Raw genomic sequence first — 24,545 nt, 5'->3', positions numbered from 1 at the left:
TTAGACTTAAACGCATTTAATTGTCCAGTTTTTCTCTTAGTGAGTTTTATAGTCATTAACAATTTTGCATCATAAAAATAGTTTGCTTCCTCCCCCGATCATTTTCTGTAGCAACTTCAATGGCCAATTAACATGTAACTTCAGTAATGTCATAGGGAGGATGAGGGAGATGCTGATTTTGCCTATGAAGGACTGATGCAAATCAGACAGCAAATTGCAATGATAATGGGGTATCTTTCTAGTCACCAGCTGCTGGGCAGCTTACTCATTAACAGCGAAAGACATTGTTCCTTTACTGATGATGTCTGGCAAAATCTGAGCCCTGGCTGTCAGGACAATTATACTGAGTGACGGCAACATTTCTGCAAATGAAGCATCGGAAAGGAACATTTGAGCTAACACCGTCTTCAGAAAGATGTTGTTTAAACAGCTCGATCCAAAATGTGGTGCAACAGAACCCTATTTATGTAAAGTCGATAATATTCATTTCTTTGTCAGTGCATTTGGGGCTTGTCAACAAAAGTTGACAGAGCTATTTCCAACCACATTACATGTAATTAATAGTTTATTGACTTACCTCTAGAGATCAGTAGCTTCTAGACAAGTGTCGACAGATGAAGTAATGACTGTTTTTCAGATTCCCTCAAATGAGCTGTATGCCGCAGAAGTTGATTTTAGTTCATCTTTTCATTAAGTCAGCATGATGCAAATGACACCTTGGCGGTTCGGTACAGCTCTGAACAGAATTGTTGCTTATATTGCAGTTGGTGGGTCATGTTCTCCTACCCCTTTGCCCTATGCTTCTCTGGTTTCTGTTCCTTGACCTCTTTCCCCAAAAGGACCCTGCGTGTTTTTAACCTTTGCCACATTAGCAAGTTTATATTTTTGTGCATCCCACATTCCATCATCTGTGGTGCTGTGCTTGGAAAATGAAACCTGTTTAGATTCTTGTTTTAGAAACATAAAAGCATTGAAAATAGGAGCCTGCTCTGCTCTGCAATATGATCATCTCTGATCATCCAGATGCAGTGACACAAAGAGTGCTGGAGGAACTCAGCAGGTCAGGTGGCACCTATATATGGAAGGAAATGGTCAGTATTTCGGGATGATTTGAGCTAACGTTGTGAGAACTTATTCAGAAAGATGTTTAAACAGCTCAATAAAAACTGCGGTGCACAGAACCCTAGTTATGTGGAGCTGATGGTATTCATTTCTCAGTCTCAGCCCAAAATGTTAAATGTCCGTTTCTCTCCATAGATACTGCCTAAGCAGCTGAGTTCCTCTAGATTGTGTGTTGCTTCAGATCGCATCACGTACAGTCCCTCTTGTTCCAACTTTCTCCCCATATCCCTTACAATCATAGAGCACTACCACACAGAAACATGCTGAACTGTTTCTCTGCCTCACTCCATCAACCTACGCCGAGACCATTGCCCTCCATACCCCTCACATCCAAGTACTTCACCAAACTTCTCTTAAATGTTGCTATCAAACCTGCATCCACCACTAGCACTGGCAGCTCATTCCTCTGAGTGAAAAGGCTTCTCCTCATGTTCCCCCTAAACTTCTCACCTTTCACCCCTAACCCATGACCTCTAGTTGTAGCCCTACCCAACGTCAGTGGAAAAAGCCTGCTTGCGTTTACCCTATTTACCCTCAATCTTCTATGTTCCAAGGAATAAAGTCTTAACCTATTCAATCTTTGCTTATAGCTCAGGTCTGCCAGACCCAGCAAAATCCTTGTACATTTTCTCTGTACTCTTTCAAACTTATTTACATCTTTCAAGTACATAGGTGACCAAAACTGCACACAATACTCAAAATTAGGTCTCACCGTCTTATACAACTTCAAGGTAACACCCCATCTTCTGTATTCAATACTTTGATTTAGGAATGTCAATGTGCAATAAACTTTCTTTGTAACCCTATCTACTTGTGCTGCCACTTTCAATGAATTATGTATTCCCGGATCTCTTTGACTTACCACACTTCTCAGTTTCCTACCATTCACTGTGTAAGACCTTCCCTGGTTGGCTCTACCAAAATGCAACACCTTGCGCTTGTCTGTATTAAATTCCAACTGTCATTTTTCAGCCCATTTTCATTTGGTCTAGATCCCACTGCAAGCTTTGAAAGTTTTCCTTGCTGTCTTGGTGTCATCCACAAATTGCTGATCCAGTTAACAACATTATCATCCAGATCATTGATTGATACATATATGACAAACTACAATGGACTGAGCACCGATCCCTGCGGTACTCCACTAGTCACAGACCTCCAGTCAGAGAGGCAACCCTCTACTACCACTCCCTGGGGTGTTGGACTCTGTGGGTGATTTGGTACGAAATTGTGAGGGGTCTAGTTAGGTACATAGTCAAGAGTCTGTTTGCCAGTGTGGAATGGCCAAACACTATAGGGCACAGGTTCAGAATGAGAATTAAGTTTATTCGCACTGATTAGACATTGTGAAATGTGTTGCTTTGTGGCAGCAGTAAGGAATAGCTGAGGAGGTCAAGTCATTAAGTATATTTAAAGTGTAGGTTGATAGGTTCATGATTAGTCAGGGTGTCAGAGGTTCTGAGGAGAAGCCTTGGATTGGTGAGGCATAATAAAAGCCCTATAATAAATAATCAGTGGCAGAACAGACTTGATGGGCCAAATGGCCTAATTTGCTCCTTTGTTTTATGGTCTAGTGAAGTAGTGTGTCAGAAATCTGATGGAGGGGAAGAAGCTGTTTATAAACAGCTGAGTGTGGGCCTTCCCCGAGGGCAGTAATGAAATGAGGGAATGTACCAGCTGGTGGGGGAGGGGACATTTGTGAGGCAGGTTTTTACACAGTAAGTGGGAAATGCCTGGGGTGGGCTGTCAGAGGACATGATAGAAAACAGCCATGAAGGTAATGTTTAAGGGGCCTTTAGACTGAGAGATAAAGTGGTGGAGAATGGGAGGATGTGCCCGCAGATGGGAGCAGTTAGATTCTGTTCATAGTGAGGATAAGCACTGTGGGTCGAAGGGTCTGTTCCTGGACCAGCACACATCAAAGTTGCTGGTGAACGCAGCAGGCCAGGAAGCATCTCTAGGAAGAGGTACAGTCGACGTTTCGGGCCTGCTGCGTTCACCAGCAACTTTGGTGTGTGTTGCTCGAATTTCCAGCATCTGCAGAATTGCTCGTGTTTACTGTTCCTGTACTGTGCCTTTCTACGTTCCATGTTCTAAAGATTGTGAGGCACCTGAGGTCGGGGCTTTGAGGCGGTTGGCATGCCCTGCTCAACCTAACCCTAACATATGATAGAATCTCAGATGTTCCTAAGCATTTCAAAGCCAAAGACTCTTCTTCTAGGAGCTCAGTTGCTCTAATAGAGGAGGAAATGTGATGACTGATTAGCAAGGTCCCACCAGCAGTGAAAGACAACCTACTTCCAGTGGCTGAACTGACCAGGCTGACAGTAAGGAGTTAGCAACTGAGTCATAACTGATAGCAATTTCTGAGAAACAGACTACTGTTCCTGCTTCCTTCTGTGAAAGTTCTAACCTTGCTACACCACTTCCTTATGGCACTCAACAGAGACAAGAATCTAAGCATGGGTCTCAAAGTTCAAAGTACATTAATCAATGTATACATTGTACAACCTTGAGATTCGTCTCCTAACAGGCAGCCACAAAACAAAGAAACTCAAAAAAGATTTTAAGAAAGACCATCAAACACCCAGTGTGCAGAGAAGGTAAAAAAAAAACATTAAATACAAGCAAACAGCGTTCTGAACTGAAGTCCACAAAGAATTTGTCCACAGACTCTTAGCTCAGCACAGAGCCAAGTAAACGTCACAGAGCAGCAAGCTGAATCGGCCCAACCCTCGCCTCGGGCCCCAACTCCCTAACCTTTTCAATCTGGCCCGACACTTAAATCGTCATCCAAACACCAGTTTCAGTTGCTTTGATATGCTCTGGGGCCTGGACTCCGCTGCCTTGATTCGGCCTGTACCCGACCTTTCCCAGTCGGCCCGGTGGTTAAATCTTCATCCAAACATCAGTTTCAGTCGCTTCAATAAGCTCTGGGTCCAAACCCCTCTACCTTGTTTCGGCCTGTACCTAACCTTTCTGTGTCGTAGGCTAAAGGCAAGTCTCAACAGCCCTTGGTCACTGGTTTATCCTATGCATTGGTCTAGTTCATTCTGAAATATCCAGTTGCATTGATTTGTAGGTTATGATTATCTTTTGTAATTCACAGCAAGATTGTTAGTGTTGTCAAAGTCTCCGTCCAGAATGCAGTTGATTTGCCACAGTAAGCGTCTGTGTGAGAGTGTGAGGGAGCAAAGAGAAAGACGGAGAGAGACAGAGGTTACAGGTAGCAAAAGTGGAATAGTTTTGAGACCCTGTTCTACAATCAGTGTATACAGTGACCCTGTGCTTTTCCTAACTCTTGTGGAAATGCATGGCAAGAAGAAATGAGATAATTTCTTGCAACGTACACAAAATGCTGGAGGAACTCATGGCCTGCTGAGTTCCTCCAGCATTTTGTGCATGTTGCTTGAACTGCCAGCATCTGCAGATTTTCTCTTGTTTGAAATAATTCCTTGTTATGTTTTTGTTGAAAGGGAATTACCTTCAATCAGTGCTCTCCCAAGCTGTGGGTAGGGTGGTATTTGAATTTCTCCCCACTGCTTCACTCGGAGCCATTTCCTTATCCTATTCACACACTTTGTGTCTTTGATGATGTTTGCTCATTTCTGGACTGGGTTAATCTGTTAAAGCCTTCTGCTTCTAATTGCCATCATGATTTCAAGTAGCCTTGCATCTTATTCTCATAGATACTGAGTAACCCTTTTGGTGTTCCCAATGCTTTCTATCAGAGTCATAGAGCCCAGAAAAAGGCCTTAAACCCACTGTGTCCTAGCTGACTTTCTGCACTAACCCTGCCCATCAACACGGGTAGTATAGCCTTCTACGCATTGGTAGTTTCAGGTTTCATCTTGATACTTCTTAAATTCTGCAAGTGTAACCATCTCTCCCACATACATACTGCAATCTCTCCTTTCTAGTTTTAAAGCATGTAAAAATGCTATTCTTCACAAAGTCAACCCATCCAGTTGTACTTGTTCCTGAATGAACCTTGATTGTGTTAATGATTTACAAGATCGAAACACCTCCAAGCAATTTTCATTCCACACAGACATCTGCTAACCCCTCAGGCTGTCATAAGGGGGCGCTGAAGGCAGACCCAAAAGCAAGACACAGACACAGAACAACGAACAGAAATAGGTTTGTCGAGAAAGCAAGGGGAGTCAGGAAGAAACGACGCTGGACAGGGACACAGGCCCTGGACAAGACTAGGATTCAGGGCCTGGGCTAGGACTTGGACTAGAAACACAGCACCCGGACGGGGAACTGGGAACGAGGAGCCTGGACTAGGAGCACGGAACTCCGGAACCAGAGTCTGGACAAGGATCCGGAACCTAGGTCTTGGTTGGGACTCGGAACCCGGATCTAGGCTAGGACTCGGGACTAGGATCTTGGCAAGGACAGGATGTGAAACTCCTGCACAGGATGAGGCACATGGACAGGACGAGAACACAAAGCCGTGGCTAGGACAGGACGAGGGAACTCCAGCACCAGTCTGGGCAAGGTACTCCTGGGCTGGGCTGGGTGAGGTAACTCCAGGGCTGGGCGTGGCTCTATAACTAGATTTGGCTCAGCTCTTGGACTTGGCTGGGCTAGGCTCTAGGGTACGGAGCCACTGGGACCCTTCTGGGACGCAGGGCTGGGATGCTTTCCAGGACGCAGGGGCCGGGACCTTTTTTTAGGATGCATGGCCGGGATGACTGCCGAGGATACTTGCTGAGGATTCTGACAGAGGTTGCAGGCGAGGTAACCATCGGGGATTCTGAAGGGGGGGGAAAGGAACTGTTCAGCCGACAATCCCTGGTTTGCAGAGAGGTATTTATGTGCCAGACCGAAATGAGAATCAGGTGCCTCAATTAATGCACCCAACAAAACGAAGTAGAAAACAGGAAAACCCAGAACAAAGATCCATGGACTGGACTGTGAACTGGAATGTGGACTTCACGGACCGGACCATGACTGTATTCCGCGCCACCCCCCCCCCACCCCATGGGAGCCTCCTGGCGACCCAAAAGACTTCCCCAGGCTATGGACTGGTGGGGGGGGGCATTCAACAGGGGGGAACCCAGGATGGCAAGAGTAAAACAACAGTGACTGTGTTGCTGGGTCCATACTTGACTGGACTGTTCTGTTACAAGACGGCGCTGGGAGCGGACCCAAGTACAAGACAGAGACACTGCAGTTCTAGGACCAGGACTAGGTATAGCAAGAAAACAAGGGGAGTCAGGAAGAAACAACGCTGGACAGGGACACAGGCCCTGGATGAGACTAGGATTCAGGGCCTGGGCTAGGACTTGGACTAGAAACACGGGACCCGGATAGGGAACTAGGAACAAGGAGCCTGGACTAGGAACACGGAACTCCGGAACCAGAGCCTGGATAAGGATCCAGAACCTGGGTCTTAGTTGGGACTCAGAACCTGGGTCTTGACTCGGAACTGGAACCCAGGTCTAGGCTAGGACATGGGACTAGGATCTTGGCAAGGACAGGACGTGGAACTTCTGCACAGGATGAAGCACATGGACAGGAAGAGAACACAAAGCCTTGACTTGGACAGGACGGGAACACAAAGCCTTGACCTGGACAGGATGAGGTTCTTGGACAGGACGAGGAACACCTGGGCTGGGCGAGGATTCTCCAGGGCTGGGCTGGGTGAGGTAACTCCTGGGTTAGATTTGGCTCGGCTCTTCAACTTGGCTGGGTTAGGCTCTGGGGTACAGAGCCAGGATTCCTACTTGGGCTCAGAGCCACAGGGACCCTTCTAGGACGCAGGGGCCAGGATGCTTTCCAGGACACAGGGGCCGGGATGACTGCGAAGCATATTTACCGAGGTGACTGCCCAGGTAACTACAGAGGATACTTGCCAAGGTCACTGCCGAGGATACTTGACGAGGATTCTGACGAAGTGACAGACGAAGGTTGCAGGCGAGGTAACCATCCCAGATTTCAAAGGGAAGGAAGGGAACTGTCCAGCCAACAATCCCTGGTTTGCAGAAGTATTTATGTGCCAGACCGAAATGAGAATCAGGTGCCTCAATTAAGCCTAGGCACCCAACAGAACAAGGTAGAAAACCGGAAAACCCAGAACAAGGATCGATGGACTGGACCGTGAACCGGAATGCAGACTTCACGGACCGGACCGTGACACAGGCTCTATCTAGCTGGGTAGGTATCGCTAGCTGTTGGAAAGGAGATGGTGTTGTTTACAGGCACAAATGTATATTGTGGGCTGAAGGCATGAAGGAAAACAGGAACGTCAGCACCTTCCCATATGGTGTTGCTCACACTTGACTGGTTAGGGAAAGACACCATGTGTTTCTGCAGGTGTCTATAAGATCGGATGCTATTCCTGCTTTATCAGGGCTTCAGACAACCTCTCACCAAAGTTATAAATGGAGGTAAGCATCTCAAGGTGATTCCTTTTCTAGAACGAAGTGTGAGTACCATGTGTGAATGAACTAGATGCCAGAAAAATCCTCGCTCTGTCAAGTCCATGAGTGATGTGTCTGAAACTTACAAAACTCCTCAGGGATTGACAGCATATTGAGGGATGATGCTTTCCCCGCTGTGCTGTCTGGAACATGTCAGCAACAGGCTGAATATGCAGGACGTGCTCAAAGCAGAAACTTCTTTACTCAGAAGAGATTGAATCTTTGTGGAGTCTCTGCATGTAATCAAGGCAGCAACTGGTTGAAATTTGAATTTTAGGGCAAAGTGACTCTGAAGTAAAAGATCAGCCGTAGTCTTATTGAACGGTGAGGGAGGGAGTACAAGGGCTGTGGTCTGCTGCTGCTTCCATCTCTTTTGTTCTTAATGTGCTTGAAATCGGTTGCAGGCGCCTCAGTCATTCTGATGTTGAAGCAAACAAATCTCCAGGTCTGGATGTTTGGATCTCAAGGTCTGGGGCAAATAAACTGTAACATAGCTAAATGTGGGCTGAAAGAAGAATTAGAACTATCATCCATATTGTTGACAATTAGAAACTGATAGAGGCAGCAGAGTAAAGAAGTCTAGGGTGAAAACAAAGATAATTTAAAATAGTTTTGCCGGTCAGCAGACATTAAAACAACTCAAATAAGATCATAGTTTGTATTTCAAGATGAGTTCCTCCAGCATCTTGTATGTATAACTTTGATTTCCAGTGCCCGCAGATTTTCTCTCGGTTGTGTTTGTATTTCAAGCTGATTTGATTTCAAAACTGGTGTGATTGTAGAGTTGTACAGTTCCTGAAGGGTAGTTACTGCAGCTGAAACTGTTGATGCAGGACCTAAGCCTCCGGCGCTTCCTTCCCGATGGCAACTGTGAGAAGAGAGCATGGCCTGGATAGAGGGGCGCTTTGATAGCGATAGTGCTTTATTGTGGCAGTGCTCCTTGTTGGTCTGCTCAATGGTGAGGAGGGCTTTTCCTGTGATGTGCTGAGCAGTATCCACCACTTTTTGTAGGCTTTTCTGTTCTTTCCCCTCAGAAACTTCTTCCCCACATCTGTAAACCTGTATCCTCTTGTTTTTGGTACCACTACCATGAAAAATAAAGATTTTGAAATTTTATCCTGTCTATGCCTCTCAACATGTTATATACCTCTGTCAGGTCACCATACATTTGTTATGCTTCAGGGAAAATTAGCCCAGCCTATCCAATCTTGTCTTGTTACCTGAATGAGAGGATTTTACTTACATCTTGGTGAATTAACTCCTGTGCGTCCACATCCTTCATACAGAGTAGAAACCAGAACGACACACGATACTCCAGATGCGGTCTAACCAAAGTTTGATAACAATGTGACATGATATTCCAATTCTGTGATGTGGAGAGTTGCATCCCAAACACGCTAAGAGCTCTTCTAAGGCCATACTTACCGTTCACAGTTCCTGCCGTAACAGAAATAAAAAGAGAATGTAGTGCAGAAACAAAAGATGGCAGTCAATATCATGAATTCTCTGTTGAGAAAATGTTTGAGAACAAAGCTCTTAGTAAGTTATAAATAGATTGGATATTGTAACTGATGAAGGGATTCTTTTCACTATGAATAAATCTAAAGACGAGGATCATAAATATGAACAAAAAGATACAACTAAATCAGACAAGGAAATTGACTAGAAGTTGGGTGTGTTATTGAGTATCACAGGAGCTGTTTGAGACAGAAAACACGGATTGCATATTTTAAAAAGGGAGCTAGAGAGTGAAGGTATGAGAGAAAGTTATAATGGCTTTGAGAGGTTGAGGTAAGTAGGTGGAATGGGAGGTTATGTGTGTGGTATAAAAACTAGCATAGGCCATTGGGCCGACTAACCTAACTGTCCTCTGCTATTGCTGCAAATAAAAAGTATCAAGGCTGCAAAACAATTCTAAAATATACTGATGAGTTAATGGCAATTTTAATAGCATTGTTAATTAGTAATGGAATACGACATTTTTAAATGGATGGCCTTGAATGTTAATATTGTAATGGAAAATACTTTGCCTAATATCAAATAACCATCATCATTATGTGCCCTGTTGTATGACGTAGGTGATCAAGGTCTTTGACCAGGCAAATTTTTCTACAGAAGTGGTTTGCCATTGCCTTCTTCTGAGCAGTGTCTTTACAAGATGGGTGACCATAGCCACTATTAATACTTTTCGGAGATTGTCTGCCTGTCCTCAGTGGTTGCATAGCCAGGACCTGTGACCTGTACCAGCTGCTCATACGACCATCCACCACCTGCTCCCATGGCTTCACGTGACCCTGATCGGGGTGGAGCTAAGCAGGTGCTACACCTCGCCCAAGGGTGACCTGCAGGCTAGCAGAGGGAAGGAGCCACCTTACACCTCTAACCAAATTAGAGTCCTAACTCCAACCTGCCACCCAAATATCAAATAATATAATTATTAATTCTCACTGTCAAAAGCCCACTATCCTCCTCCAATTTATAACTATACTCTTTTTGTCCACCCCCAAGGTCCTTCATCCCAACATTGCCACCAGTATAATCCATCATTAAATGGCTTTGTTGCAAACACCACTTTTGCTATGTTTAAAGAGCTTCTTTTCTGGCGAATTATTTCATGAAGCTCCATGAGAACTCATGTAGGTGGGCCTGAAATTTGATTTATGTTTGATGGCTCCTAGTTCTTAGCCAGTCCTGATTTGGTGATTGAGCTGGACTAAGACAAACAAATTATTTCTAGAGAGACACAAGAGTTTCAGCAGATGCTGGAAATCTTGAGCAGCATACATACACAAAATGCTGGAGGAACTCAGCAGGTCAGGCAGCATCTAAGAAAGCAAGTTAAGTTGATATTTCTATGGTCGCCAATCTCTTTGTCTTTGATTGGTCGGATTAATGCTATTAAGATGACCATTTTGCCCAAATTTTTGTATATATTCCAATCAGTTCCAATTTTCATCCCAAAATCTTTTTTTGATAACGTAGATTCAAAAATTTCCTCATATATTTGGCAAAATAAAAATCCTAGGTTAGGTAAAAGGTATCTACAGAAATCCAAAAAGGAGGGGGGGCTTGCCCTTCCAAATTTTAGATGTTATTACTGGGTAATTAATATTCGATATTTAAAATTTTGGTTACGAGATTTGGACGTATCTTTAAACCCTTGTTGGGTAAATCTTGAATCTAATTCATTACAAGGGTTTTCCTTGGGTTCGGTTTTAGGAACTTTACTTCCTTTTACTTCTTTTAAATTATATAAACAAATGAATAACCCAATAGTTAAGCGTACTTTACATATATGGTTTCAATTCCGAAGATTTTTTGGGTTTAATCAATTTATTCTAGCAAGTCCCATTATATCAAATTTTCTTTTTCAACCTTCCACGATGGATCAAGCTTACTCTGATTGGAAAACCAAAGGTATAATATCTTTTTGCGATTTATTTTTGGATAATCGTTTTATGTCTTTTGATCAACTCTCTAATAAATATAATTTACGCAGGTCTCACTTTTTTAGATATTTATAGATTAGAAACTTTTTAATTACTGTTTCCCCTAATTTCCCACACCCATATCCAATGGACATTTTGGAAAAAATCTTAGATTTAAATCTCTCTCAGAAAAGTGTAGTAGCAATTATATATAATATAATTATGAATTTATGTCCTGATGCTTCTAATAAAATTAAAGCTGACTGGGAAAGATAATTTGAGATTAATATATCGACTGAAAAATGGGAAAAAATTCTTCAGTTGGTGAATTCATCCTCTGTATGTGCTAAGCATAGGTTGATACAGTTTAAAGTAGTGCACAGGGCTCATATGTCCAAAGATAAACTATCTCGCTATTACTCTTATATTAATCCAATATGTGACAGATGTCATTTCGAGATAGCTTCTTTAACCCACATGTTTTGGTCATGTCCTTTGTTGGAGAAATATTGGAAAGATATTTTTGATATTACTTCAACGGTCCTAAGCATAAACTTACAACCTCATCCAATTACTGCTATCTTTGGACTACCAATGATAGACTTAAATAATTTAACCTCTTCATCACGAAGGATGATTGCATTTCTTACTTTAATGGCTAGAAGGTCCATTTTGTTGAATTGGAAAGAGATTAACCCTCCTAAGGTATTTCATTGGTTTTCACAAACTATGGTGTGTTTGAATTTGGAGAAAATTAGAAGTGCAGTTTATGACCCTTCCATTAAGTTTGAAAAAACTTGGAGGCCATTCAATCAGCATTTTCAGTTGATGTAATTTGATCATTTCCAAACTTGTTTTATCTCTCTGTACTGTTGTTGGAGGGGAATGGAGTCATCGACACTAAGGTTTTCTTCTTTTCCATTTTTAAGTTGTTAGTTTTGCCTAAGTCTTTTAGTTTAGTTGATTAATTCTGTTTTTCTTTGGGGATGGGGTTTGTTTTTTTTTTTGGTTTTGTTTTTTTTTCTTTTTCATGATTTTTTTTCAGTTTTTTTTGATTTGTATTATCCGTTGTCAGTTTTACATGATTGGGAGCTTTGTTAACGTACACTATTTGATTGTACAATTACTTTTCTTAAGTCTAACAATATTTCTTCTACTATTTGTATTATTGCTATGTTTTGTTTTTATACTTCGAAATTAATAGAAAGATTGAAAAAGAAAGAAAGATATTTCAGACCAAGACCTTTCATCAGAACTGGAACGGAAGGGGGCAGAAGATGGAATAAAATAGTTGGGGGATGGGGAAGGAACACAAGCTGACAGGTGTTGGTTTAGGATCTAGAAACATAGAAACATAGAAAATAGGTGCAGGAGTAGGCCATTCGGCCCTTTGAGCCTGCACCGCCATTCAGTATGATCATGGCTGATCATCTAACTCAGAACCCCATACCTGCCTTCCCTCCATACCCCCTGATCCCTCTAGCCACAAGGGCCATATCTAACCCCCTCTTAAATATAGCCAATAAACTGGCCTCAACTGCTTCCTGTGGCAGAGAATTCCACAGATTCAAATTGCCATTTTCCCTGTTTAACATTGCTTATGCTTGCTTATAAGTTTGAATAATCACCTGTTTATCTGCAAATGTTCTGTGGATTTTCAGTAATTTGTAGGATAGCTAGTTCTGTATTTTTGTATCTTCTTTGTCTGTAGCCTGTGTCACGCCATGAATTGAAGTGTCTCCTGGTCTGCTCTTATCTGTTTGGTTTGAGATAGTTCTCAGTATAAGACGACCACAACTTTGTTCTTTGTCTTTTCCTTGTCTTCTTTCTTTGGTTCTTAATTACCGTAGATTGAGATGGTTGTAACCAGATTTATCCCTGATTTTTGACTTCCAAAGAACCTTCTGGACAACATTATCTCCAAATCAAATGCAGGTGATAGGTGAGTCCAGGTGAGGGGAAAGTAGGGAGGTGGGAGAGTAGGGTTGATGTGAAAAGCTACAAGATGATTGGTGGTAGAGGTAGAAGGCTGAAGATGGACTTCCCACCTTTGCCCACACCTGGCAGTTGAGAGTGGGATCTGAGGATGATATCTGGTCAACTGAGTTTAATTTAGAGGTTGTACTATTTATTTACTGCTAGCATCACTGCACGAGTCTGAGCTGGTCACAATCGACAGGAATGGTTAAAGAAATGTTCTGAATATAAAGTATCCAAGACTGTTGTGAGGCGGGTAAATCTTTGAGCAAGAGCCAAAGAGGCTGCAGAGAGGTAGAAATATAATAAGCAATTGATCAAGAAGAAGGTGGGTGGAACAATAAGAAGAAATGTGAGTTTCCAAAGCAATTCGAAGTTTCCAAATCTGGAGGGGAGGGGTTTGTTGGAGATGGTTGCTAATTCAAGGCTAGAATCTGAAGTAGTGACGGGGAGACCGTGGAGTTGGGGGCATTGTCAGATGTCCAACACCCCCCCCCCCATTTCCACTTTATTTACTTTTATAAACTTTAGAAACTGCAATTCACATTTTAAGCCTGTTAATATGCACATCTGACAAGGTCCCACATGGGAGGTTGGTCAAGAAGGTTTAGTCGCTTGGCATTCAAGATGAGGTAGTGGAGACCTGTGGCTAGGGGATTGCCTTAGGGATCGGTGCTGGATCCATTGTTGTTTGTTATCTTGATGATAATATGATAGATCCCCTAATATGATAATTCATAGATCAATGTATTGAATACAGGAGATGGGATGTTATGTTGAAGTTGTATAAGACATTGGTAAGGCATAATTTGGAGTATTGTGTGCAATTTTGCTTACCTACCTACAGGAAAGATGTAAATAAGGTTGAAACAGCACAGAGAAAATTTTACAAAAATGTTGCTGGGACTGGAGGACCTGAGTCATATGGAAAGATTGAATAGGTTAGGACTTTATTCCTTTGAATGTAGAAGATTGTGAGGAGATTTGATAGAGATATACAAAGTTATGAGGGGTATAGATAGGGTAAGTGCAAGCAGGTGTTTTCTACTGAGGTTGGGTGGCACTACAGCCAGAGGTCTTGGGTTAAGGGTGAACGGTGAAAAATCTAAGGGGAACATGAGGAGAAATCTCTTCACTCAGAGGGTCGTAAGAGTGCGGAATGAGCTGCCAGCACAAGTGGTGTATGTGAGCTTGATTTCAATGTTTAAGAGGAGTTTGGACAGGTACATGGATGGTAGGGGTGTGGAGAGCTATGGTCCCAGTGCAGGTCATTGAAAATAGGTAGTTTAAATGGTTCTGCATGTACTAGACGGGCCAGAGGGCCAGTTTATGTGCTGTACTTTTCTATGACTTTATGACACTATTTAATGTGTTAAAATAGAAAGCTTTTGGTTTGTGACTGTGTTAATTGTGTACAATAATAAGCATTGTTGATGATCCTGGGGTGGAAGTGGATTGTTGGCCCAGACAGAGATCAGCTGAGCACTCGCAGCATCTTTCTGAGTCAACATACGTAATCTCTCAGTAGGCTGACTTCTCTGATTTGGTAATAACACATATCAAAATAACCATGTTTCATTGACTAGACACCTGGTAGAAATAGTTTCAAGACAAGTATTTACCTCCAGGATTAACAATGTTAGTGGGAAATGTTGGCACTCAGAAGATTTGGTTCACGCTGGACACCAATATTTAATAGAAAGACTCCACTATTCAAGTTTTCCTGCCAGCAGATGTGTTCACATTTCTTCTCATTAAATTCCATCACCACCTTCCTGATCAATTGCTTGACATGTTTCTGCCTCTCTGCAGCCTCTTTGCGTCTTCCTCAGAGATTTTCCCAGCTTGCCTTGCAGCGTCAGTAGTCTTGGGTACTTTATACGCAGTCCACTTCTTTAACCATTCATGTCGATAGTGACCAGCTCAGGCCCGAGCAGTGATGGTACCAGTAAGTAAATAGTTAAGAGTACACCCCTAATTTAGTTACTTCCATTCACAAATCCTCAATTCATATCAACAATTTTCCCATTTGTTGAGTCTCAATTTCTGTATAGCCCATGAGGCAAAAATGCTTAAATCCTTGTTAGCTCAAAAAAGGTGATTTCCTGTTTGTAGGTCATAGAATTGTACAGCAAAGAAACAGGCCCTTCAGTCCAACTGGTCCATGCCGACCAAAATTCCCATTTGCCCACATTTAAGCAATATCCCTCTAAGCCTTTCCGAACTATCCACAAACAAGAGAAAATTTGCAGATGCTGGAAATCCAAGTAACACACGGAAAATGCTGGAGGAACTCAGCAGGCCAGGCAACATCTATGGAAAAGAGTACAGTAGGCGTTTCGGGCCGAGACCCTGCCGGGCACCCAACCTGGGATCCACGGACCTCCTACTTAAGGGTATTGGTCCATGGCATAAGAAAAGTTGGGAAACCCTGCTCCAAATGAACTATACTCAGTGGCTCTTTTTTGATACACTTGTACACTTGCTGATCAGCCACTCATGTGGCAGTAATTCAGTGTATAAAAGACTGCAGACATGGTCAAGAGGTTCAGTTGTTATTCAGACCAAACATCAGAATGGGGAAGAAATGTGACCTAAATGACTTTGACCATCAAATGATTGTTGATGCCATACAGGGTGGTTTGAATATCTCAGAAACTGCTGATCTCCTGCGATTTCCATGCACAACAGTCTCTAGAGTTTACAGAGAATGGTACAAGAAACAAAAAAAAATCCAGTGAGCAGCTGCTCTGCGGGCAAAAATGACTTGTTAATGAGAAAGGCCAGACTGGTTCAAGCTGACAGGAAGGCAACAGTAACTCAAATAACCACACATTACAACAGTGGTGTGCAAAAGAACATCCTGAATGCACAACACGTCGAACATGAATGGGCTACAGCAGCAAAAGGCCATGAGCATAATTCAGTGGCCATTTTATTGAGCAGCTCCTGTATCTAATAAAGTAGCCATTGAGTGTGCATTTGCTGCTTTTCTCCTTTCCTGAACAGGGCTGGCAGAGACAATCCTTCAATCTAGGCAACTCCAGAATGTCAAAGCAAATACATCCCTTGTAGCCATCCTCTTTAAACCTCAGAGAAGCTGATCATCCGGTTCGAGGGATTTGTCAGTTTTCAGTCTCCATTTTTTAAATTTATTTAGAGATAAAGAATGATAACAGGCCTTTACACCCAACAGAATGATAACAGGCCCTTTGGTCAACAGAACGATAACAGGCCCTTCCGTCCAACAGAACGATAACAGGTCCTTTTTCCAACAGGTCCACTTTGTCCAATTACACCCACGTGACCAAATAAACTTCTAACCCCTACATCTTTGGAATGTGGGAAGAAACCGGAGCACCCAGAGGAAAGCCACATGCTCACGGGGAGAATGTACAAGCTCCTTACAGACAACAGCAGGAATTGAACCCGGGTTGCTGGTGCTATAATGCATTACGTGAACCGTTCTTCTCTTGTTTCCTAAATTTTTGGAACCCAGTTTTCCAAGAATATTATTTTTCTCCTACCACTAAGTATTAGGTTAAGTTCTATGTCACTTTGTCATCCCTTCTGTCTGTAAATTGTTTGTGACTTCTGCTAATCATCTTCTATTCACCTACAGAGCTTTTACAATCTACTGGCATGTCCTTTGCTGGTTTGTTGTCCCTATATTGTCTCTCTCTTTATGAGTTTCTTGATGATTCTGACTCTCTAACATACTAAGTTTTGTATTTGAGAAGTCTTTATATTTATCCTGCTTTCCCAATTACCACAGCCAATTTACACAGTTTGCTTTGTTCAGAATTAAGTCCCCAGATTTGGATTTAACTAAATCAGGCGTTAAATCTGACAGTATTCCAATTGCTCTTTCCCAGGGACTCATTGTCTCTGGATTATAAATTAACCATGGCATATTGCACCAACTAATTCTAAGATGATGTGTTTCCTAGTTGGTACACAGAGGTAATCCACAGAGTCCTGCAAATTTGATACATGCCATTAATGTGTTTGTGATTACTAAGCAACCTCTGGCTCTCTGATTTTTATCATGACTGGCACTGTAATTATTGTTAGGGGGCTCATACGCTACCCCACCCATGCTTGCTGTCCTTTGTAGTCTGAACTAGCTCTGCATCTTGTCCTCTATGAAGAAAAGCTTGACAGGCTCGACTTGTGTCGGCTGGAGCTGAGAAGAATGCAATGCAGTTCGGGTGTTAAAGGATCTTAACTGGGGAGTGTGGAGAAGATGGCTCCCCCTGTGGGAGAATCTAAAACTAGGTAAGGGCCCCTCTTTAAAAAACAAAACATCCATTTAGCACAGAGATGAGATAAATTTATTTTGACTGTCATAAGATAGAACATAGAACATAGAAATCTACAGCACGTTACAGGCCCCTCAGCCCACAATGTTGTGCTGACCATGTAACCTACTCTAAAAACTGCCTAGAATTTCATGTACCTACCTAAGAATCTCTTAAAAGAGCCTATTGTATCTGCCTCTACCACTATTGATGGCAGTGCATTCCATGCACTCACCACTTTCTGTGTGAAAAACTTTCCCATGACATCCCCTCTGTACCTACTTCCAAGCACCTTAAAACTATGCCCCCTCATGTTAGCCATTCAACCCTGGGAAAAAGCCAATGGCTATCCACATGATCAATGCCTCTCATCATGTTATACACCTCTATCAAATCACCTCTCATCCTCCATCACTCCAATGAGAAAAGGCCAAGTTCACTCACCTATTCTCAGAAGGCATGCTCTCCAATTCAGGCAGCATCTTTGTAAATCTCTTCTGCACTCTCTCTAAATTATCCACATCCTTCATGTAGTGAGGTGACCAGAACTGAACACAGTATTTCAAGTAGGGTCTGACTAAGGTCTTATATAGCTGTAACATTATCTTATGACTCTTGAACTCAGTCCCACGGTTGATGAATGCCAACACACCATACGCCTTCTTAACAACACTGTCAACCTGTGCAGCAGCTTTGAGTGTCCAATGGACACGGACTCCAATGTAGTCATAGTCATAGGCATAGTCATACTTTATTGATCCCAGGGGAAACTGGTTTTCATTACAGTTGCACCATAAATAATTAAATAGTAATAAAACCATAAATAATTAAATAGCAATATGTAAATTATGCCAGTAAATTATGAAATGTCCAGGACCAGCCTGTTGGCTCAGGGTGTCTGACCCTCCAAGGGAGGAGTTGTTATGTTAGATGGCCACAGGCAGGAATGACTTCCTATGACGCTCAGTGTTGCATCTCAGTGGGATGAGTCTCTGGCTGAATGTACTTCTGTGCCCAACCAGTACATTATGTAGTGGATGGGAGACATTGTCCAAGACGACATGCAACTTGGACAGAATCCTCTTTTCAGACACCACCGCCAGAGAGTCCAGTTCCATCTCCACAACATCACTGATCTCGCTGATCCTCCACTCTGCTAAGAGTCTTACTACTAATACTATATTCTATCTTTGAATTTGACCTACTGAAATGAACCACCTCACACTTACCTGGGTTGAACTCCATCTGCCACATCTCAGCCCAGTTCTGTATCCTATCGATGTTGTGCTGTAACTTCTGACAATGCTCCAGACTACTCACAACACCTCCAACCTTAGTGTCATCAGCAGAAATCCAGATGCAGAGTCCTTGGATCTCTATTCCTAATAAGGAGGTAGAAGTTGAACAGTTCTAAGACAGAGGTAGATAGTTTCATGGAATTGGAATTGGTTTATTATTGTCACATGCACTGAGACACAAAAAAAAAGCTTCACATACAAAATGCTGGAGGAACTCAACAGTTCAGGCAGCATTGATGGAAATGAACAGTCAACAATTCAGCCTGAGACCCTTTTCAGGATTGGACAGGAAGGAGGATAATGCCAGAGTGAAAAGGCGAGGGGAGGAGGAGAAGGATAGCCAGAGGGTGATAGGTGAAGCCAGGTGGGTGGGAAAGGTAAAGGGCTGGAGAAGAGGGAGTCTGATAGGGGAGGAGAGTGGACCATAGGGGAAAGCGAAGGAGGAGGGACACTGGGGGAAAGTGATAGGCAGGTGAGAAAATGTAAGAGGCCAGAGTGGGGAATAGACAAAGAGGGGAGGGGGAAATTATTTTACCAGAAGGAGAAATCAGTATTCATGCCATTAGGTTGGAAGCTGAGCTCATGAGTGTGTGGGAGGTGGGATATAATTTGGGAAATTATGAGGTCATCCACCTTCATGCCAATACCAGAGAAGCAGGGTACTTCTTCAATGGTGAGGGATTGATAAATGTTGATCTTTAAAGGTGTGCTTGTGCACTGAGAGCCATAATGAAGGTGCTGAAGTTAGGACGAACAATGTTAATTTTTGTTGTGGGTAACTTTGAGTAGAGCAACAGAGAGGTCTTGTTTTAATTACATGGTTGTGTGGTGAGATTTGTATGTGATGCATTGTGTCCAGTTCTCATCACTTTATCTGGTTTTAATAGGCTGAGCTCAGCAGACTGGTTCCAAGGGTGGTTTGTCATATGAAGAGTGATTGAGTGGGACTAGATTCCCTAAACAATGGAGCTGACCACATTGAAAGTTACACAATTCTTATACGGTCTGGGGAGTGCTGAGTCATGGCTACAGTCACAGGAAGGAAGGTAGGACAATTTAAGATTGAGGTGAGATGGAATTTCTTTACTCTGAGGTGAGTAATCTTTTGAATCCTCTGCCTTGGAGAACTGTGGAGGTTCAGTCCAGGTTCACTCATAAATTAGTTATTATTGTCAGATGTACCAGGTACAGTTAAAAAAACTCTGCTTTGCTTAGCAGACTTACAAATAATTTCATCGCAATGGGGTAGTTCAAGGGGAAAGCAATAAGAGAATACAGAATAATCTGTAACAGCTACAGAGAAAGTGCAGTGTAGGCAGGCAAAAAGGGGCAAGGCCATGCTTCGGTAGATTATGAGATCAAGACTCCATCTTATTGTACAAGGCAGCTATTCAATAGAAATATAACCGTAGAACAGAAGCAACACACATCAAAGTTGCTGGTGAACGCAGCAGGCCAGGCAGCATCTGTAGGAAGAGGTGCAGTCGACGTTTCAGTCCTGACGAAGGGTCTTGGCCTGAAACGTCGACTGCACCTCTTCCTACAGATGCTGCCTGGCCTGCTGCGTTCACCAGCAACTTTGATGTGTGTTGCTTGAATTTCCAGCATCTGCAGAATTCCTGTTGTTTGCGTAGAATAGAAGCTGTCCTTGAGCCAGTGGTACATGCTTTTAGGCTTTTGTTTTTTTTGGTTCATGACAGAAAAGGGGTGTGCAGGGTGTTTGATTATGCTGGTTGCTTTACTGAGGCAACAAAAAGAGTAGATGGAGTCCATGGAAGAGAGGCTGGTTTCATAATGCACTGAGCTGTGTCCACAACTCAATACAGTTTCTTGAGGTCACGAACAGAGCAGTTACCATATCAACCGTTATAGAAACATAGAAACATAGAAAATAGGTGCAGGAGTAGGCCATTCAGCCCTTCGAGCCTGCACCGCCATTTATTATGATCATGGCTGATCATCCAACTCAGAACACCACCCCAGTCTTCCCTCCATACCCCCTGACCCCCGTAGCCACAAGGGCCATATCTAACTCCCTCTTAAATATAGCCAATGAACTGGCCTCAACTGTTTCCTGTGGCGGAGAATTCCACAGATTCACCACTCTCTGTGTGAAGAAGTTTTTCCTAATCTCAGTCCTAAAAGGCTTACCCTCTATCCTCAAACTGTGACCCCTCGTTCTGGACTTCCCCAACATCGGGAACAATCTTCCTGCATCTAGCCTGTCCAATCCCTTTAGGATCTTATACGTTTCAATCAGATCCCCCCTCAATCTTCTAAATTCCAACGAGTACAAGCCCAGTTCATCCAGTCTTTCTTCATATGAAAGTCCTGCCATCCCAGGAATCAATCTGGTGAACCTTCTTTGTACTCCCTCTATGGCAAGGATGTCTTTCCTCAGATTAGGGGACCAAAACTGCACACAATACTCCAGGTGTGGTCTCACCAAGGCCTTGTACAACTGCAGTAGTACCTCCCTGCTCCTGTACTCAAATCCTCTCGCTATAAATGCCAGCATACCATTCGCCTTTTTCACCGCCTGCTGTACCTGCATGCCCACTTTCAATGACTGGTGTATAATGACACCCAGGTCTCGTTGCACCTCCCCTTTTCCTAATCGGCCACCATTCAGATAATAATCTTATGCATCCATAGAGGCTGCTTTCTATGGCACTTTGGTGTGGATCAATGGGGACGTGCCTTATCTATTTAGTCTCCTGAGGAGATTGAGGTTCTAGTCATGACCATAGTGTCCACATGGCTGGACAGGACAGGCTCAACCCCAGCACTTCATAACACAGATCAAAGATTTCTGGATGATACGAAAACAAGGGGAATGGACAAGACTTAGAGATGAGCTAAAGGAGATGTTCTGATCTGGTACATGAAGCAACAAGTTTGGAGGCTGAGGTATCTGCTCCTGCTCCCATTTCCTTGTTTATTGTTTCTTGTAACCACTGTTTATTGGACCTGTTTTGAACTGTCCATAAAGTAAGTATATCCCTCCTTAAAGAAAATGACTAAAGCTAGACAGAGTACAGTAGATTACTCACCAAAACCTCTGTGTATTTTGCCTTTGCATCCTCTTTATATTCTCCTCTCAATGTGTGAGGAACCTCATTTTAATTTTTCAGTGATACCCCACTTGCCTCTGTGGAGTTATGTCCTGCCTCTCCTAAAGATGCATGCCATGTGAAATGGGTAATGCACAACATTCAGGTCAGGGGAGTTGCTGTTACATCACTGATTATTATCATTTTGTTTTGTAGCTTCATCAGCGATCGTGGACTGAGACCGGCGGTCTGTTGCCCAATGCTACTTGCCCTTGAGAAGACGTTGTTGCCACCTCCTGAATTCTTGTCATGATGATGATTAATGCCCTCTGGTAAAGCTTTTAAGTGGGAAGCTCCAGGAATTACCCTCCTCTGCTGAAAATTGTTTCATTTGCAGCAAATTCTTCCATCTTATGAAACAACATCATTTGAGCAACGCCCCGAGAACCATTTAATGTCTGCTTGCTTAGACTAGTTTTGAAGTGTAGCCACTGTTGTAACAGGGATATGCAGCATTATTTTTACTCCTCTTTAGGGCCTCACAACAGCTGTGAAATGATTATAAACAAATAACGTCTCTTTTCTAATCAGCTAAAGAGCAAGTAGCAGCCAGGACCTCAACAAAGATCTTCATGTCCATTTGTTGGAGCATTCAGTTTAAACTTCTCATCCCGGGAGGATGAAGCTGTTTAACTTTGGAACTTGATTGTCCAGTTTTCACAAGTCAAACAACGAAATTAAAACTTCTCCATCATTACCAATTTGTCCTTTGCCACATTGCTCTCAAGAGCTACTGCTGTGTTCCACAGGAACCATCTTCATTCCAGTACCTTACTCCATATCTGTGCCTGACCTTATGAGAGCAAGTGGGAATTATGGCAAAAGCAGCACTTCCCATCGCCCAAGTCCAACAGTGTTCACTTTCCCAGTCAGGTCAATACATAATGCCATTCTCCACTCGTAGTCCGAGGATATGGTGACTACTGGATCCATTTGCACCAAATCTGTAAAATCTGCACCAACTGTACTTTGCACTTTGGGCTGAGCCATTGTAAATTCAGGGAGGGTATTTAATTCTCTGTGACAGTGAGTAAGATTTAGACAATGGGAGTAGAAATGGGCCATTTGGTCCGTCAAGTCCGCTCTGCTATTTCATCATGGCTGATCCATTTCCCTCTCAACCTCATTTTCCTGCCTTCTCCCCGTACACTTTCACGCCTTGACTCATCAAGAACCTATCAACTTTAAATAGACCCAATGGCCTGGCCTGCACAGCCGCCTGTGGCAAAGAACTCCACAGATTCACCATTCTCTGGCTAAAGAAATTCCTCCTCATCTCTTTTCTAAATTGATGTCCCTCTATTCTGAGAGTGTGCCCCTGGTCCTAGACTCCCTCACCATAGGAAACATCCACTCCAACTCCACTATATCGAGGCCTTTCAATTCAATAGCATTCAGTGAGATTCCCTCTTTCTTCTTATTTTTATTAATTTTTTAATGCATTTCTACATAAGACTACAAAGAGAAAACCCAACAACAAAATGGAGATTTATACAGTGCGAAACAAACAAATCCAATATAGTACGTAATTCATAACAATAAGAAAAAGCACCCAAAAGAGAATTACGTAAAATTAGTATCCACCCCAACCTCCCACTGAAAAAGAAAAACCCAGGCCGACCATTTCTGCATATGAACGAAAAAAAAAATCAATCGGAGCATTCAACCCCAGAGAGCTGTCAATATATATAGAAAAAAGGAAAGTATAATGCCGACTACCAAAAGTATAATATAATTCACCACAAACAACCATATAAGTTACAAAAAAAAGGCTGAAAGTAAGGGATTGTAGCACACAGAAAAAAAGGATGAACTTACACTAAAGAAGAATTACGAAAATATTCAAGAAAAGGTCCCCACACTTTATGAAACTTTATGTCTGAATTAAGATGAATAATTAATCTTTTCGAGATCTAAACAGGACAAAATATCACAAAGCCATTGAGCGTGAGTGTGTGGGGCAGCATCTTTCCCCCTAAGAAGAAGCAACCGTCTAGCCAAGAGAGAGGCAAAAGATAATGTTCAGCATTTAGTTGTGCTCAAGTGCATAATTACTTCACCCAAGGTGCCAAAAAGAGCAACCAGAGGGTTAGGTTCTAAATGGCAATTAAGAATATGAGATAGGGTTGAAAAAACTTCTCTCCAGAATTTCTCTAGACTAGGACAGGTCCAGGACATATGGATAAGGAAGCCTCAGTCCCTCTGCACTTATCACAGATAGGACTAATGTCAGGATAAAACTGCGATAATTTAGTTTTAAACATATGAGCCCTGTGTACAACCTTAAACTGCAAAAGGCAGTGGCGAGCACATAGAGAGGTTGAGTTGACTGACTTAAGAATTAAATCCCAAACCGCATCAGATAAGGAGATATTTAAATCTTGTTCCCAAGCAGTTCTGATTTTACTGAAAGGGGCACGTCTCAAAATCACTAACTTATCCCGAATAGCTGGTATTAAACCTTTACCCAATGGATTGATACAAAGAAACAAGTCCAGAACATTTTTTTCAGGCATCTCAGGAAAGTTAGATATCGAAGGGTTAATGAAATGTCTAATTTGAAGATATCTAAAGAAATGGGTATTAGGTAGATTAAACTTTACAGACCGTTGTTGAAACGTTGCAAAACGATTATCTGTAAAAAGATCTTCAAAGTGCCTAATACCCTTTCTGTACCAGTCGTAAAATGTTGAATCCCGCATAGAAGGTAGGAAAAGATGATTGTGTAAAATAGGGCTAGAGAGAGAAAAACCATGAAGACCATTAAATTTTCTGAACCGAGCCCATATTCTTAAAGTATGTCTGATAAGAGGATTAACAATAAGTCTAGGCAAATGACAAGGAAGTGCAGAACCGAGAGGTGCAGAAATGGAAAGAT

At 42.5% G+C, this 24,545-nt stretch overlaps 1 protein-coding gene across 1 annotated transcript in view; it reads left to right on the top strand.

Annotated features, from left to right (window-relative positions):
* Nucleotides 1-22,591, top strand: part of LOC140187656 (protein spinster homolog 1-like) — a 121,906-nt gene extending 99,315 nt beyond the window's left edge. Inside the window, exon 12 of the mRNA XM_072243178.1 lies at nt 21,824-22,591. Coding sequence (XP_072099279.1) covers nt 21,824-21,846 — 23 coding nt within the window. The 3' untranslated portion in view covers nt 21,847-22,591. The remainder of the gene's footprint in view (nt 1-21,823) is intronic.
* Nucleotides 22,592-24,545: the final 1,954 nt, after the last annotated feature.

This window comes from Mobula birostris, chromosome 25 (genome assembly GCF_030028105.1).
Source record: "Mobula birostris isolate sMobBir1 chromosome 25, sMobBir1.hap1, whole genome shotgun sequence".
In the NCBI taxonomy this organism is placed as follows: Eukaryota; Metazoa; Chordata; class Chondrichthyes; order Myliobatiformes; family Myliobatidae; genus Mobula; species Mobula birostris.
Note: the sequence above shows the minus strand (reverse complement) of the source record. Positions and strands in the feature narration are given on the sequence as shown.